Below are 16,539 nucleotides of genomic sequence, written 5' to 3'. Positions count from 1 at the left end.
ATTATCATGCTTTTTACAACTACATGAATGTACTATTGCTGTGTGATTTATTACTATTACTGAAGGTTACTCGCCATACCAATACCAACTAGATTTTTAAATCTTAATATAAAATGAGTAACAGTAGGGTGGACATTAGGTAAGGCTGCACTTTTTGCAGCGATCTCGTATAGAAAACTATTCGCGCGTATATAAAACAGGTTTGCGGCTCAGAGCCGTTGTAAAGAAACTTCTGGCGGGCTTGTAGCCGAAAACTAGCTACCCTTAACTTGTCTGGGTCAACTTTGCTAGCGAGACAGAGAGAGGCGTTGAAAGGTTGTTTCGGAGGAAAACAGAACACAGTGTACAGTCGAGTCTTAACAGCTTACTTACAACTGGGCTCGTCAGGCACTCTTTTTGGCTGTAGTGGTTATTATTACATTTACATGCTTCCATCTCCCGATTCTGCTCGGTGACAACTCTGACTTTCCACTCCAGTTTTTCTCTCCCTTCCTCGCGCTCACACACACACGGGTATGGCAGTCCATTCTCCCTGCAGCACGCACTACACTGCCCATCAGGCTACATTATTTAGGGCTATGCCTGTAACACTCTGCCTATTGCCTTCATATTAAATCATTTTTGTGAATAACTTTTTAAAAATATTTCTTCACGTCATTATGCGGCCGCAAGTAGGGGTGACATGGGCCGCGAGATTGAGACGCAGGCATTAGAGCCTCTTAATGCCTGTTTTGTTTGGGTTTCCCTGGCATGGAATTACCAAAAATAGAGATGTCATAGCCTAACATGTGAAACAGGAAAAGACCACCGTGTAATCCATTTATTTAAAAAATAAATAAATAAATAAATATAGCTGTATTCTGAATACCACCCTTTTAAAAGGTTACTGTAACGGAATACAGTTACTCATATTTTGCATTTTAAATACGTAACGCCGGTACATGTATTCCTTTACTTGCAAACACTGTCTGTATAAACATAAATTTAAGCATCCATTGCAATGTCTTCATGGTGTATCTCTACATAAGGAAATTACATATGTGATATAATGTTATTAAGCTAAAAAATACAGTTAAAAAGCCTACCATAATACAATTACTTGAACACATTGAAAGAAAAAACATTGAGATGACTAGACATCGGTTTCTGTGCAATTTCAGTGCAACTACGCTCCAGTCCAGATGGAGGCGAAATTTTTTATTGTGTTTGAAATTTTTAACAATTTAACCCTCAAAGGTACAAGGAAGAGGAAGAAGAAAACCCGGGGTCGAACATGCATTGATTGGTTATTTCAAGCAGGGAAGTTTGCCGGCGTGGTAGGAGATCTCACACACATCGGTGTCTCCCTGTACGCTCCTGTTAACCTTCCCGCTTCTGCGCAGCTCGACCCGGCCAAAGCTGTCCAGCCTGCCTGCCCCCCCTGTGTGTGTGTGTGTGTGTGCGCGCGCGCGCGTGTTTGTGTTAGCCCTCTGGGAGCAGCATGTCTGATTACAGCTCTCTGCCATCAAATGGAGTCGGAGCAGGAATGAAAAACGACGCTTTCGCAGATGCCGTTCAGCGAGCCAGACAGGTAATCCAAGCGCTCGACTACGAGAGGAGTCAGCCGGCGAGCTAATTAGCTGCTCTGAAACCGCAGCTAGCATAACGACCAGTAACGTTAGCTTTAGTTAGCGAGGTAGCACACTAGCTAATAGCAAAGCCATTCATTTGCCCTACTTTCTGTTCAGATCGAGGCAATTGAATTGTGTGTGTTAGCATGGCTCTGTTACATAAATGAAATGTTTGTCCCTACCGCGATCCTTGAGGTAAATTTAGTGAACTTGGGCTAAGTAAGCAACATTTACTTATTACCCGTTAGTTAACGGTTAGCTGTTATATGGGGATCATCTCCATTCATTTATGAGGCATTTATTAGGTAACTGTATTATAGCATTATGGCTGTTTTGTTTCATGTAGATCATTGACTGAAAAGAGTTCAGGAGCCATCGTTTACTTTTTTTCACTGTAAAGGGTTATTTTTCAGCTAATGACTATTTTCATTAACAAGTATAGTTGTTTATTTCAACAAAATAAAAAAACACATCGTATATTTTATCTGGTGATAGTTATATTTTGAGATGTTGAATATAGATAATATTAAATTAATATTTTTTGATAAATTAAGATCGTTGAAGGTTATTTGTGATACTTGAAGGGACTGCTAGCATTGGATTATAGTTTCTTTGATTTATTAGATTTAAATTAGTGTGGGGTTGTCTGACTGTCGTGTTTCCATTAATTTGGGGCACAGTCACAATGGCTCATGTTTCAAAGTGGCTTCTAATATTATATATTATATAATATTATACTAAGTACTTAATATTTGATCAATTATATGTGGATAAGCCCTGGGAGTCAGAACAAACATTTATACAACAAGTGGTAGGATATTTATTATAATGCATAACACAACAAAGACGAACCAACAATAACCAATAATAAAAAGCAAATTAAACTACACCTTCATACAAAACGAACCTATTAAGTTATTCAGTTAGAGAAGAAATAAATGAACATACTGAATAGACATAGAAATAGAAACGAATAGACTTACTGAAAACATAATAAGTCAAAAACAAAGCTTGTTTAAAACAGTGATAAAATGGACATTTAAAGATAATTTATTCCAAACAGAAGCCGCTTGACACATGAAAACTTTTTTTAAACCATTTCTCTGTGATACAAAAGGGACATTAAAAGACCTGGGGATCACATCTTTTTAATTTAAAATGTGGAGCAGAACTAAACATTGTTTTGGACTGTAAGAATAACCAGAGTTAAAATGATAACTCATTTGTACCAGCAATTCTTAAACAAGACAGTGTCCATATCAGCACTATGCAGTGAAGGGTTAATGAAAAGTCTGATACAAATCTGTAGTCAATTATATATAATATTAAGAGAATGTTGATCAGTTTTGTAGGGATTCAATGCACTGCAATATTATCATTAGTTTATTCATTTATTAGCACTACATTATCTCCTCATAATTAAACATATATTCATGTGTCTGTTGATTTGCAGTTTTAAATGTGAAGATCTTTTATTTATATGACATGAGCTGAACATGTCTGAAAGCTCCAAGCAATGTCAAAGATTTCTTACCAAAAATAGACACATTTCAGATGTCTTAATGGTGTCTTTGCAAAGGTTTCTGGTTTAATCCAGTATTCACCTCTTTCCAGATTGCAGCTAAAATTGGTGGTGACGGTGTGTCCCCGACAAACAACGGAGGAGCCGAGAGCTACCCGTTCACATCACAGAAACGATCCCTGGAAGAAGGAGGTAGAAAATCTGATCAAACTTGGACTCTGTCTACAGTTTCCTTTACTCCACTTTGAAGGCTTACTATTATTTTTGTTTCCAGATGAACCCGATGCCAAGAAGGTAGCATCACAGAGTGAAAGAGATTCTGCAATGTGTACGTTAAACAATTCTCTAGTTACAATAACTCCTTTTTGCTCAGTTTCCACCTGCTCACCAGTTTTGAATCTCTTACAGCTATTGGAGCTCAGCTAGCTGCTCTGTCCCAGCAAAGGTTTGACTTTTATTTTTCTTTATGTAAACACCTTTTGCTGTTTATTGTTGAAACACTGTATGTCATTAATTATTCACAATCATGTGTCTGCAGTGTAAGGCCCTCCACAATGACAGAAGAGTGCAGAGTGCCTGATAGCATGGTTGGGCTCAGTGAGTAGACAAACCCTTCATAAACTGCACAAATTATTCCCGTGTTGCTATGTTACACATGTTCAGACTACACTCAACATTCTTCTGTTTTCCTTAAAGTCATTGGGCGAGGAGGCGAACAGATTAACAAAATTCAGCAAGAATCTGGCTGCAAAGTCCAAATTGCACACGGTGAGCTGTGATTAGTTAAGTAAACGGTGCCTCATCGATATACCATCGTCCCTTTTGATTTATAATTGTTATCATATCAATCCACAGACAGTGTTGGTCTGCCAGAAAGAAGCATTTCCCTCACAGGATCACCTGATGCCATACAGTAAGTTGGTCCTTTAAGTCTTTTAAATATTGGGAAAAGCTGTCAAGAAGTTTGGTTTGTGGTAAATTTTTATTTCATTATTAATATCTGTAGGGAGAAATGGTAACAAGAGATTGATGGTCAGCCTAGTTAAATGATAGACAAACCTCCTGGTACAGCTTTAGATTGTGTGAAATCTTTATTTCCTGTGTACTTGTTAAGTTTCAGTGGTTTGCACTATTGGGATGAGTTTGGCCTCTAAGACATGACTCTGTGTTGTCTGTGTCCTATATTAAGCTTAAACCATAAATATGGTCCTTAAACTAATCATTGTTTGTTTGCTATTGTATGTATGCCATGAATCTTTAGGTGACTGGAGGAAGTTGACGTGCTCTCAGGGATTTGGACATGTTGTGTAACTGCTTGGATACTATAAGATGTCAGAAGCTTTATCAGTTCTAAGGCACTCTGTGCAACATAGATCTAATGAAACTTGTCTAGGACAACAAGACAGGTTGGCTGCATGGTGATTTAAAAAATATTGAATCATGGGCTGTGACTCTGCTGTAGCTTGTTCCCATTCTTTGTCCTCCTTGAGGCAATCATGATTTATTTTTATTTTTTTTGGATCAGCGTGTTATTTCATGCAGCATTCCTGTTGGTTGGTCCTAGGTCGTACCTACAGTCACATTGGGAGATAGTCCTTATTATAAACATTTGGCAGGGTTACCTGTTCAAATCCTTGCAGCTTTCTGAGGCAATGCCATACTGTGTGCTGTAAAAGTTGCTTGGACTTTCTGCAGTAATGGTGTGAAATGTTAACTAGGTTGCGTCTGTGCCACATTAACCTTGTGTTCTTCAATCATTTCATGACCTTGATATGAATTTGCTTGCAGGAGAGCCAGGGCGATTCTAGATGACATTGTGTCCAGAGGTCACGAGTCAACCAATGGTCAGTCAAGTTCCATGCAAGAGATGATAATCCCTGCTGGAAAAGCTGGCCTTATTATCGGCAAAGGAGGAGAGACTATCAAACAACTGCAGGTGACACATGCAGCATTCAGTTATACAGATGGTGATGATTATTTATTTAACCAGGAAAAGATAGCCAGCAACACTGCTTTTGTAAGAGTGCAGAGATCAGTAGTTGCATAAACTAGTAACACAAACAAATGTGCGCATAAAATGCACAAAATTAAGTATATAATTAAAGTAACAATCAAAGTTGCAAACTTGAAGCTGGGGAAAACTAAAACAGCAGAACAGTTAATTGTTTTGATTTGTGCCAAGAAAGGCCTTAATTATCAGGAGTAACATTTAGAACCTGAGGTAACTCAAGGTCATATAAAGTGACTTTAAACATTTAGACCATCTCCTGAAGGTTGTTTTTAATTCCAAGATGAAGGAGCTGTAGAAATTAAAGCATGAAAATATTTGGAAAAAAATTATTATTACAAATAACACCTGACATATCACATAGTACGAAATCCAAGTGCAACAAATGGACAGTCTAATGTGCCGAAGTTTGGTTAGTCTGCCATGTGTCTGTAATATACCTCTTCCTTAATTCTTAGGAGCGAGCTGGAGTCAAAATGATTCTTATCCAAGATGCGTCGCAGCCACCCAACATAGATAAACCTCTCCGTATCATTGGAGACCCATACAAAGTCCAGGTACCGTTTGGGGTTGAGTGGTTTCATTTGTGCGGGAAATATGTTAAGCTGCTGTTGGTTAAAATTTTTCATTGTGTTGCCTTTCTAGCAAGCTAAGGAGATGGTTAATGAGATCCTACGAGAGAGAGAACATCAGGGTTTTGGAGAGAGGAACGAATATGGATCAAGGATGGGAGGAGGGGGCATAGAAGTGAGTAAAGACAGTGTGTTTGAATTCGACCAGCACAGTGAGACACATCAACTCTGAATGGTTAAGTGTTTATTTAATGTTACAGATAGCTGTCCCACGGCACTCTGTGGGAGTTGTGATTGGTCGCAGTGGAGAGATGATCAAGAAGATCCAGAGTGATGCTGGCGTGAAAATACAGTTTAAACCAGGTACACTCTCACTCTACTTTCACTGCATGTAATAAAATTGAAAAATATCTTCACCCCACTGGGGAGGTGGGCGACGTGGACACCCAAGTTTGGGAATACGATAACTCGAAAATGAGATGACATAGTTTTGAAATTCATACCATGGGTGCATCTGCTACAAATCTTGGATGAATTTGAATCGTGACTTTGACCTTGAGGTCAAGGTCAGAGCTCAAATTTTCTGAAAGTCTTGTGGGTGTGATAACTGAGAAGGAAGTCACCTAGGATGTTCACATTTATACCATACATACATCTACTCAGTATTGGTGGCTAGAAATTTTTGTTTGTTTGTTTTTGTCTCAGTGTGGACTCTCATCAATAAACCCAACTGTCATTTTCCTACTCTTTACAGATGATGGTACAGGTCCTGAAAAGATTGCTTATATTATGGGTCCACCAGACCAGTGTCAGCACGCTGCCTCGATCATCACTGACCTGCTACAGAGCATCCGTGCCAGAGAGGAGGGTGGGCAAGGGGTAAGTACACGCTGAAGAGACGGGCAGGGGATGTAATTTAAAATGCTCAATTTAAACTCCATATTTTTTCTTCTTGGATTATGCTAGAGTAGCTTTGCATGATTCCAAATAATCCTTATTTATTGCATACTGGGTGTTTATGCAGACTCTCAGGTTATGTGTATGAAACAGATCATTTTAGCTCCTCTTTTCCTCTCTAGATAGGCTAGCCATTAAACAGAGAAGGTGCAAACAGAAAGTGGGTGGGGCCAAAGCTGTGTGGCTGAGATGACCATTAAGTCAGTCTTCAGCCTGAACTTTTGGCACCCAAGGATAACTGTTATAAACACTGACCTCATTATTTGAAATGTTACACATGTTTATTAAGGGCCTCTTTAAGAAATTTTAATGTTGAATTTTGTGTTAATTAAAAAGAATGTGGCATGTTTCTTTCACAGGGTCCACCGGGTCCTGGTGCTGGTATGCCACCTGGTGGCCGAGGGCAGGGTAGAGGCCAAGGGAACTGGGGTCCACCAGGAGGTGAGATGACTTTCTCCATCCCTGCTCACAAATGTGGGCTTGTTATTGGCAGAGGAGGAGAGAATGTCAAGTCCATCAACCAGCAAACTGGTGCATTTGTGGAGATATCTCGTCAGCCACCTCCAAACGGTGACCCGAATTTCAAACTGTTCACCATCAGAGGGTCTCCACAACAGATTGATCATGCAAAGCAGCTTATAGAAGAGAAGATTGAGGTAGGTTCACATTACTTACAAAGCAGAGAATGACTTTAAGCAGCTGCCTAAAGATCCCATGCAGTCTGAAGTTATTGGTATAATGATTTTTATTCCCTGTTTTTCCAGGCCCCATTGTGTCCTGTGGGTGGTGGTCCTGGTCCAGGAGGGCCACCTGGTCCAATGGGTCCCTATAATCCGAACCCTTATAATGCAGGGCCTCCTGGTGGAGCTCCTCAGTAAGTACAGTGTGTAAATAGTTGTGCCAGTGTGTTTTCTTTCAGGGTTAACTCATATAAGTAGGTGGTTTATGATTTAACTGTCCCGTCTCTCTGCAGTGGAGCTGCACCAGGTGGTGCCCAGTATTCTCAGGGTTGGGGAAATGCCTATCAGCAGTGGCAAGCCCCAAATCCATATGACCCCAGTAAGTCCTTTATTTATTTCTCTTTTGTTTGTTTCAGTACTTGATTATTTATTCCTCAACTCAATTTCATCTTTCCCAATTAGATAAGGCTGCAGCAGACCCAAATGCAGCATGGGCAGCCTACTATGCACAATATTACGGGCAGCAGCCAGGGGGGACAATGCCAGCTCAGAGTCCAGGAGCTCCTGCAGCAGCAGCAGCACCAGGGGACCAGAGCCCGGCAGCCCAGACTGCTGGGGGTCAGCCAGACTACACCAAGGCTTGGGAAGAGTATTATAAGAAGATGGGCATGAGTAAGTTGGAACTAATTTTGAGTAAATAATGTTTATTAAGTCTGTAACTGACAGCCTTTAACAACTTCAAATATTTAATTCTTAAAGAATTTAAAAAGTCACAACCGTCAAATGTGCTGCCATCTCACAAGTGACTTTAATGCTAATATATTATTCATTCATCCATATGTGCTTGTAGCATGTAACTGTACATATATAATGTATGTTTGCACTTGTTTTTCTTTTCCAGCTCAGCCAGCAGGAGGGGCAGCAGCTGCTCCAGGCACAGCAGCAGCCCCCACAGCAGCTGCAGCAGGAGGAGCTGCACCTGGTGGCCAGCAGGACTACAGTGCAGCCTGGGCTGAGTACTACAGACAGCAGGCTGCCTACTATGGACAGACAGGCCAGGCTCCTGGACAAGCAGCTGCTCCACAGCAGGGACAACAGGTATGGCTCATGTTTAAAACTGACCTCATGGCTGCTTGGAAGGGGGTAAACTAAACTAATTAATTGGCTATATATTTAATTAATGAAAAAAAGAATTAATTTGGGAATAATTCCCCAAATTTTGTGTATAGAATTCTGTAAAAATGGATAATAGAGTGATCCTCACAGCTATGAGATAACATTATGGTAGGCTACAAAACTGTTCTGGAAGCAGGGTAACAAATGGACACCGCCTTGTGTAAAGATGGAGTAAAAAGCAAGATCTGGATATATGTGATTTGTAGTTCAGTTGGAATGGTAACATGCAAAAATGTATATGCATCTATGTCAAAGTGGGTTGGTCAAAAGGCCAGCAATGATGTTTCCAACCATCACAGGTATGAGTTCACCGATGAAGTTAAGCTCAATTACACGTAGGATTTTTTTTTTTTTTATATGAACCAGGGATGTTTTATCTTGGATTAAGCTTCTCAACCAGTAGCTTAAATCAACCACATCAGTAGTTTTCATATTCTTCTGTCTAAAGATGGAAATGGCATTTACGTTGAATTATTTATTTGGCACCTTTCATGCAAGTTACCTTCAGTTCAAAGTATTTTACAGATAACTGACAAGATGGAACAAAGCAAATAAACATTTATGAATCAAAATTTAAAATGACTGTTTAGTACCTTAAGGGTATATCAACTGAATTTGAGAAGAACTAGAAAATATGGTAAAACTTAATACTAAAAGAAAATGGTTGAAAAAAACAGAAAAAGCCTTTTTTTTTTAAAAAGTTAATACCAGGAAATCGACTACATCAACTGTTGATTTTGATTGTAAGAACATTTTTGTCTTTTATTAGTGTGACTAGATCAGTGCTTCTCTATGACATCTTTTCTCTTCTTTTCAGGCCCAGTAAACGTGTGACGTGTTCTGTTGGGCGGATGTGTTGAATCTCCGGGCTTGGTTTTTTTTGTTTGTTTTTTTAAATTCCCAGTTTTTTTGGGCTTTAATAGGACAATAAGCCTGTGGTTAACTCATCCTCTCAGACATTTTGTATTCAAACCTTCCTGTTTGTTTAATTTTTTTTTTAATGAAATTCAAAAGGGAATGCGTTTTGCAGATGTATTGAAAAAAAGCACTAACTTACCCCTTCACCTCACCTTCACCTTGTAATACATCAGATGGTTTGGAATTTTTTTCTTAAATGTGAAATAATAAGCATCTTTTCTTGCAAGCTAGCACAACAGCATCTCAACAATGACTCACATGTCAGTAGTTTTCCCCTTCTGTTTGCTGAAGGTAAAAACTGTCTAGCAGTATTTTGAATATATTCAAAAAATTATGTTTGTATGGCAGAAGTTGTTGGTCTTTTTTCTTCTTCTTCTTCTTCTTCTTCTTCTTGGTACTTTTTTAAACTTCAGTTTTTTTACAAAAAAAGATTCCAGTGTTTAAGTTGCAGGTGAACTTCTCCCTGCTGTCATAATTTCTTATTTTTAATTACATTCTTTGTGATTTTCCTCAAGGGGCAAGTCTTGTGTGTCTGTATACAGTGTATGCTACTGAACAGAAGACCGTGTGTAAGTTGGCTGTAATAAGGCACTTACTGTCCTGCAGTTATGTAGGCTGGTTCTTTGTGCATGTATGTGTTTGTGTGCTAGACTGCCCTTGGTTTCATTTCTACATCTTTACAATGAAAAGAATAGTCTCTTTTCCAGTAAGTTCTCTTATTGTATGCTGATTTTTTTTTTCTTTTTGTTTGTTTTGTTTTTTACAGCTTGTTTTTAAATACGTAAATAAAAACATTCAATTACCAGTCTTGTGTGATAATCCCCTGTGCTGTTTGTAATGCCACATTAGCTAATATGCCTAAAATTAAAGTTATTCTTTCAAGTTTAATGTTTTTTATTCATATTTGAAAGTTTTCAACACCGAGATAAAAACTATAGCCTCTTTAATAGTATTGTAGGGGATACAAAATATTACCCCTGACAAGTAAGATAAGATCAGATAAATGAAAATAAAAAATCCAAGTGGACGTCACAATCTCACTAAACATCTTCGTATATCTCATCTCATTCTTAATGTCTTGACAAATTTTCCCAGGTTATTTTTATATCAGATCACTAAGAAGAATTTTCACACCTGCCTATTTGTAACTAAAATCCTAGGCACGTCAAAAAACAAACAAACCCACAAACGCATGCATGTCTTCCTTTGTGGTTGCTTCCCTCGGGATGTTCCCCTTGTCGTGCCTTACTTTTGTTTGGGGTTTTGATGGATGCGAGTACTGGCGAGTGAGGGCCGCCCCGTGCAGCCTGTGAGCCAATCGGGACGGGCCTCTGACGGGCAACTGGGAACAGTTCAGGGGGAGATGGCGCCCAGCTCGAAATCTGAAAAGGACGACAGCAAACAGAAAAGCCAAAGAAAACACAAAGACCATGTCGTGAAGCTTCTTATGCGCGGAAAGGTAGGCATGCATCAGCAGGACCTGAAGAGAAAGGTTTAGAATGAGCGGTCAAAGAGAAGGCCTCTACGGTTTCAGGAGCTTCTGAGGCCAGCTAGGAGCTAGCTGCTAACTAGCACCGCGGCTAACTTAATAACAGCCAACGGCTGGCAGGTGGCTAATGCTCCAAACTGTAAAACAATGCAGCTTCCCTGCTCGATGTTATGATATTTATCCATTTTACTTCCCAAGTTGGTTTGCAGATGGCCCATACACATTTTAATGCAACCGAACCGTGTTAAAGTGCTAGCCACTTAAGCCACATTTGTAAAGGTCTATTTGATCTGAGTTTTAACTTTACCAGTCAGCTTTAGCGTTTATTCAACCGCGGCAGCACACCTCAGATTTAATGGCAGTCTTTGTGCATCAAGCGTAATTCATGTACTGTTCGTGTCGTCTTACCGTGCTGGGCATTACACGAAGATGAAGCACAGCAAAATTGCAACGTATTTTGGGCTTTATGTTACACCGTGTGCTAATTAGCTATATCTACCTCCACTGTGGTTTCTTTCCTGCAGCTGTCAGGGCAGTTTTCTCAGCGCCTGTTCAGGAAGCTGCCACCTCGAGTGTGTGTACCATTGAAGAACATCGTAAGCGAGGAGTTCCTCAGAGCAGGGTACGTATGTGTTTACTGCATTGTTTTACTGTGATTAAAGAACCTTGACTGGCACAGTATGCTTCATTACATGCATGTATACCACACTGGCTGCATCTCAAATAGACTGGGATTATTGGTGACTGAATCAGAGCTGTTGACACTTGTGACACATGGCTGTCTCTTGAAGTTATGAGGGTTCAAAGATGCTGGAAAAAATTTGTTAAAAGCACCAAGTTTCCACCCGCCTCTGGTGTATTTTCAGTACCTGGTACTCAGAAAATATTCATAGTATGAAAATAAAATTTTCCATATGTTCTTTGAATATAATAACATTACTGTATTTAAAAAAAAAAAAAGGAATTAGCAGATTCTGAGGATGTCTGGTGGGTAATTGTTGTTATTTTGTATTGTTCATTGTGGAGCATATATGATACCAGTACTTTATCTTTTTGTTTTCAGGCACATCTTTCTTGGCTTCACCAAATGTGGACGCTACGTTCTGTCTTACACCAGTGATTGTGGAGAAGATGATGATTTCTCTTTCTATACTTATCATCTTTATTGGTGGGAGTTTAACCTGCACAGCAGACTCAAGCAGGTAAAAAAAAAAAATCTAATTGTAATATATAAATCTAATTGTAGAATTTATTTTTATTTCTTTAACTCCTTTGGTTTCTCTTTAGGTCCATCATGTGCGACTGTTTGCAGGAGAGGAAATCTACAGTGACCTGTACCTTACAGTATGTGAGTGGCCAAATGATCACTCCAAAATTGTCATCTTCGGCTTCAAGTAAGGAATGATAATTATTTTTATGAATGGCAAAAATAACCTTATTGCAAGCCACAGGTAGTGATGGCTAAATTATGTGTTGGTGTGTATGTTTCTGCTAAGTACACGCAGCTCCAACTCAGTCCTGATGAATCTAATGATGAGTGATGAGAACAATAGAGACATCTACATCACCATCGCCTCCATGCCGCCTCCTAAACCTTGTGCTCAGTGCTGTCCTGTTCCTTCAGTCACTACTATACGCACAGGTTAACAAAAACACATACAGAGCTACTACTTCACCACTCTCATTACGTTTTCCTCTCTCACTCTCATCAGACATTATCACTTTTTTTCCACAGGAAGTGGTGAGTGTCTTGAACACGGATATGTGCTCAACAGCAGGTACCAGGTGGTGTATCCGTTCCCCACTTTTCAGCCAGCTTTCCAGCTTAAGAAGGACCAGGTCATTCTGTTAAACACTAGCTACTCTCTTGTAGCCTGTGGCATCTCACTCTGCCCAGGTAAGACACACACAAATAGTAAAATTGCCACATTTCTCATCTCTTTATAATGCGTCAGATAAGATTTTTATGGATTTAAGATCACCACATTATGAATTTCCTTATCAATGAGTCCACAAGGGTTTACGCAGCTGAAAACTTCAGACCACCCAGACTCTGCAGACTGTGCACATACACAGACTGGTAATATAATGGATGCAGTTTCTGAGCATAAAAGAGAAAGGCAGTGTTGGAAGATCCTCAATTCTGCATTCATTCTGTTTGCCAGCAGGCAAGTGATTTTGCACTGGTTGCAAAATCACTTATGATTGCAAAAATAGGGAAATTGCTCTCATCTCCCCTAATCTGTGACTTCAGTAGACACTTACAGTGGGGCAAAAAAGTATTTAGTCAGCCACCGATTGTGCAAGTTCCCCCACCTAAAATGATGACAGAGGTCAGTAATTTGCACCAGAGGTACACTTCAACTGTGAGAGACAGAATGTGAAAAAAAAAATCCATGAATCCACATGGTAGGATTTGTAAAGAATTTATTCATAAATTAGGGTGGAAAATAAGTATTTGGTCACCTCAAACAAGGAAAATCTCTGGCTCTCACAGACCTGTAACGTCTTCTGTAAGACGCTTTTCTGTCCTCCACTCGTTACCTGTATGAATGGCACCTGTTTGAACTCATCATCTGTATAAAAGACACCTGTCCACAGCCTCAAACAGTCAGACTCCAAACTCCGCCATGTCCAAGACCAAAGAGCTTTCGAAGGACACCAGGAAAAGTATCGTAGACCTGCACCAGACTGGGAAGAGTGAATCTACAATAGGCAAGCAGCTTGGTGTGAAAAAATCAACTGTGGGAGCAATCATCAGAAAATGGAAGACATACAAGACCACTGATAATCTCCCTCGATCTGGGGCTCCACGCAAGATCTCATCCCGTCATACCTCTGTCATCATTTTAAGTGGGGGAACTTGCACAGTCGGTGGCTGACTAAATACTTTTTTGCCCTACTGTAGGTTATGAGTCACACGTTTCAAGTTCTATAAACCGTGATGTTGAGTTTGTAGATTTTTTTTTCTGTTCTTCAGTCGCTAAGCGGGTAAAAGCCTGTGAACGTGTGGTAGTGCTCGGTTTCTCAGATGTGCACCTTGCTCATCACATCTCATTGCAAAACACCGAGATGGTGACAGTGAAAAGACTCAGAAGTTTTGCAACCAGAGGGTCATATCATGCTGGCTATCTCTCTCTCTCTCTCTCTCTCCTCCCCCCCCCTCTTTAAAAAGAATATTTTATTTTTGCTGTCAGGATGTTAACATCAGTTGTTTTTGCTTTTTTAATGCATAGGTGCATGGTGTGTCCATGTACAAATATCTTCTTTTTTTGTTTGCTTTGTTAATTGTAGGAGCATATATGTTGATCATATCCAGAAACACGGCTGTTCATAGACACACCTTAAACAGCAACTCACTCTTATCTCCAGATAGGATTAGAAGGAACAGTGCTACACTGAGTAGAGGCCTAAAAATGTTTGTCTTCAAGAGTAAAAAACCATCACAGTGATGTTTTGCTGTCTGGTTTTATCATTATTAGTTTTTTCATTCCTTTTTCTTTGTTTGCTTCAGGTAAACAGGGTCAGTCATCGCAAATCCTTTACACAAAGAGAGCAGCCCTGTCAAGTCAAGCTTCGACGTCTTTTTCCTCCTCTTCTTTGGTCTCTTCTTCCTCACTACCTCAAGAATCTCCTGAACATCGACTTCCACCTAGCAGACCCACTCCAGTCCCCTCATCTCCTAGCCATTCACAAGCAGCGATGCGAGCCCGGGAGTTTGCTGCTGACCTTTTCAGGCGAGCCCAGGGAGGAGGGAAAGCTGGTGAAGGCCAGGGGGAGAGGAGAACGTCTGATGGTGGTGTAAAAGAGGCAGTACAGTCAACTGGAGACAAAGGGACCATTGCAGAGACTGTGAGAGAGGAGGGTGGTTGTAAAGGGTTGAGCGTAGAAGAGAGAAGGACTAATTTACTACAACCATTAACCTCAGGTGTTAGCCATAGTCTGCCACAGGTATCGGAACAAGTGATGTCTCCCGCCTCTTCTTCCTCATCCCCGTCAGCCACTCCAACTATGTCTTCATGCCAGGAAGCCAGCCCCAGTGAGCCTGGATATGTAAACTACTCACGCCTACACTACCGCTTACAACAGCCAGGGGCAGCAGAGCAGAATGCCGGAGGTGAGAGATGATAAAAGACAGAGTCAAAGAATGTGTCCGGTCAGATCCAAAGATGCTGACTGGTATTTCTTCCTCATTTGTTTTTCTAGGTTATGAAGATGATAAAGTCCAGCTGCCTTTCACAGTCACAGATCTGAAAGGACGTAACCTCCAGCTGGTTACAGGGCCACACAATGGACAGGTAGGTGTTGGTGCATGTGACTGTAAAGTCAATGGAGAACATGTATGGAAGTAGCAGTAAGGAATAAGTAAGAACTGTCCTGGGGATGTTGGAGTTACAGGGCTGAGTAACCAGAATGGACATGAATTAGACACTTTGAAGACAAAGGTAGAGAGGCAAAGTTGAGATGGTTTGGACACGTACAGAGTATTTTTGTGCGTGTGGTTGATCATGAATTTGTACTTTTTGTTTTGCAGAGTGTTTGTGTTGAGCAGCTGACTCTGGATTTTGAATATCTAATCAATGAGGTGATCAGGAGTGATGCTGCCTGGGCCACACAGTTCTGCTCCTTTAGTGACTATGATGTTGTGATATTAGAGGTCAGCACACACACACACACACACACACACACACGGAGCTCAGGGCACTCGCATTGTCTAATTTACACCTGACTCAAGGTTGCTGTAGCTTTTATGAAACTTGTTATATATGCAGACTGTTTTTATTGTGTTTATAATAAAGTCTTACAGTATTAAAACAGTACTTTCATGTTGCATCACGGCGTGGACTGCAAATACCAGTTCTCATTAAACCTTTGGGTCTTAAAAACTAAGCTGTGTAACTTATCAGTCAGCTGACGCTGCAGCCACTAGTTGGTTGTTTTAGTAAGGTATGGTGACTGTTTGTTCCAAAATGTTACATCATCATCTGCAAACAAAAGCAAGAGAAGTCCATAGACTAGTTGTTCCACTTTTTTTCTTTTTTTTTTTTATACTGGTTGCTAGTGACGGGACACAGCTACAACATGTAGACAGGAGCCTGCAAAACAACTAATCTGATATTGAGTGTGAGCAATATTATGCACAGCTCAAAGTGTACGTTTCAGCAACATTTAAAATATGATTTGATTTTTAAAGAATGTGAATCTTAGTTTTAAACAGTCCTCAGCTTTCTCTCATCTGAGTCAGGCTGGTGTATTGCATTGTTTAAAGTTGATTCTAATAGTGTGTTTGTTACTTTCCAAATTGTAATTGATCTCAGATCATGTTGGTATTTATATCTTGGGACTTAATTGAAAAAGTGTCATCCTAAAAATACCTGCCTTTGTGAATCTTAAACTCACTTTTAGAGAACATATTGAGCCCTAAATGAAGTAATTGAAGGTTAAATTCATTTTTTATTATTGTAATATGGCCTGTAGTAATTTGATTTTGGAGTTAGGAAGACACTTGCACATGCTTCGTTCCTAAAAGAGCCTAGTTATGGTTACACTTAATTACTGGAATGCTGCTGCCTCTACAGATCATTGTCTAGACCAGGGGTAGGCAAC

The 16,539-nt window shown here is 40.0% G+C and overlaps 2 protein-coding genes across 2 annotated transcripts in view; both read left to right on the top strand.

Moving 5' to 3' along the window:
• Positions 1-1,244: 1,244 nt before the first annotated feature.
• On the top strand, positions 1,245-10,250 carry khsrp (KH-type splicing regulatory protein). Its single transcript, XM_005925099.3, has 18 exons — positions 1,245-1,570; positions 3,225-3,324; positions 3,407-3,460; positions 3,541-3,577; positions 3,671-3,729; positions 3,829-3,900; positions 3,988-4,045; positions 4,921-5,068; positions 5,599-5,697; positions 5,786-5,887; positions 5,973-6,075; positions 6,467-6,591; positions 7,029-7,325; positions 7,434-7,543; positions 7,643-7,728; positions 7,812-8,021; positions 8,251-8,447; positions 9,343-10,250. Exons 1-18 carry the CDS (start codon positions 1,481-1,483, stop codon positions 9,349-9,351), a joined length of 1,956 nt encoding a protein of 651 aa, XP_005925161.1. The 5' UTR covers positions 1,245-1,480; the 3' UTR covers positions 9,352-10,250.
• Positions 10,251-10,690: 440 nt separating this feature from the next.
• dcaf15 (DDB1 and CUL4 associated factor 15) overlaps positions 10,691-16,539 on the top strand; it is a 10,247-nt gene continuing 4,398 nt past the window's right edge. The window contains exons 1-9 of the mRNA XM_005925101.3: positions 10,691-10,902; positions 11,457-11,554; positions 11,996-12,134; positions 12,220-12,326; positions 12,429-12,574; positions 12,668-12,829; positions 14,447-15,049; positions 15,139-15,230; positions 15,467-15,589. Of these exons, the coding sequence (XP_005925163.1) occupies positions 10,714-10,902; positions 11,457-11,554; positions 11,996-12,134; positions 12,220-12,326; positions 12,429-12,574; positions 12,668-12,829; positions 14,447-15,049; positions 15,139-15,230; positions 15,467-15,589 (1,659 nt within the window). The 5' untranslated portion in view covers positions 10,691-10,713. The remainder of the gene's footprint in view (positions 10,903-11,456; positions 11,555-11,995; positions 12,135-12,219; positions 12,327-12,428; positions 12,575-12,667; positions 12,830-14,446; positions 15,050-15,138; positions 15,231-15,466; positions 15,590-16,539) is intronic.

This window comes from Haplochromis burtoni, unplaced genomic scaffold (assembly GCF_018398535.1).
Source record: "Haplochromis burtoni strain Fernald_Lab_line unplaced genomic scaffold, NCSU_Asbu1 Contig_70, whole genome shotgun sequence".
Lineage (NCBI taxonomy): Eukaryota > Metazoa > Chordata > Actinopteri > Cichliformes > Cichlidae > Haplochromis > Haplochromis burtoni.
The sequence above is the reverse complement of the archived record's forward strand: the minus strand, read 5'-3'. Positions and strand labels throughout refer to the sequence as shown.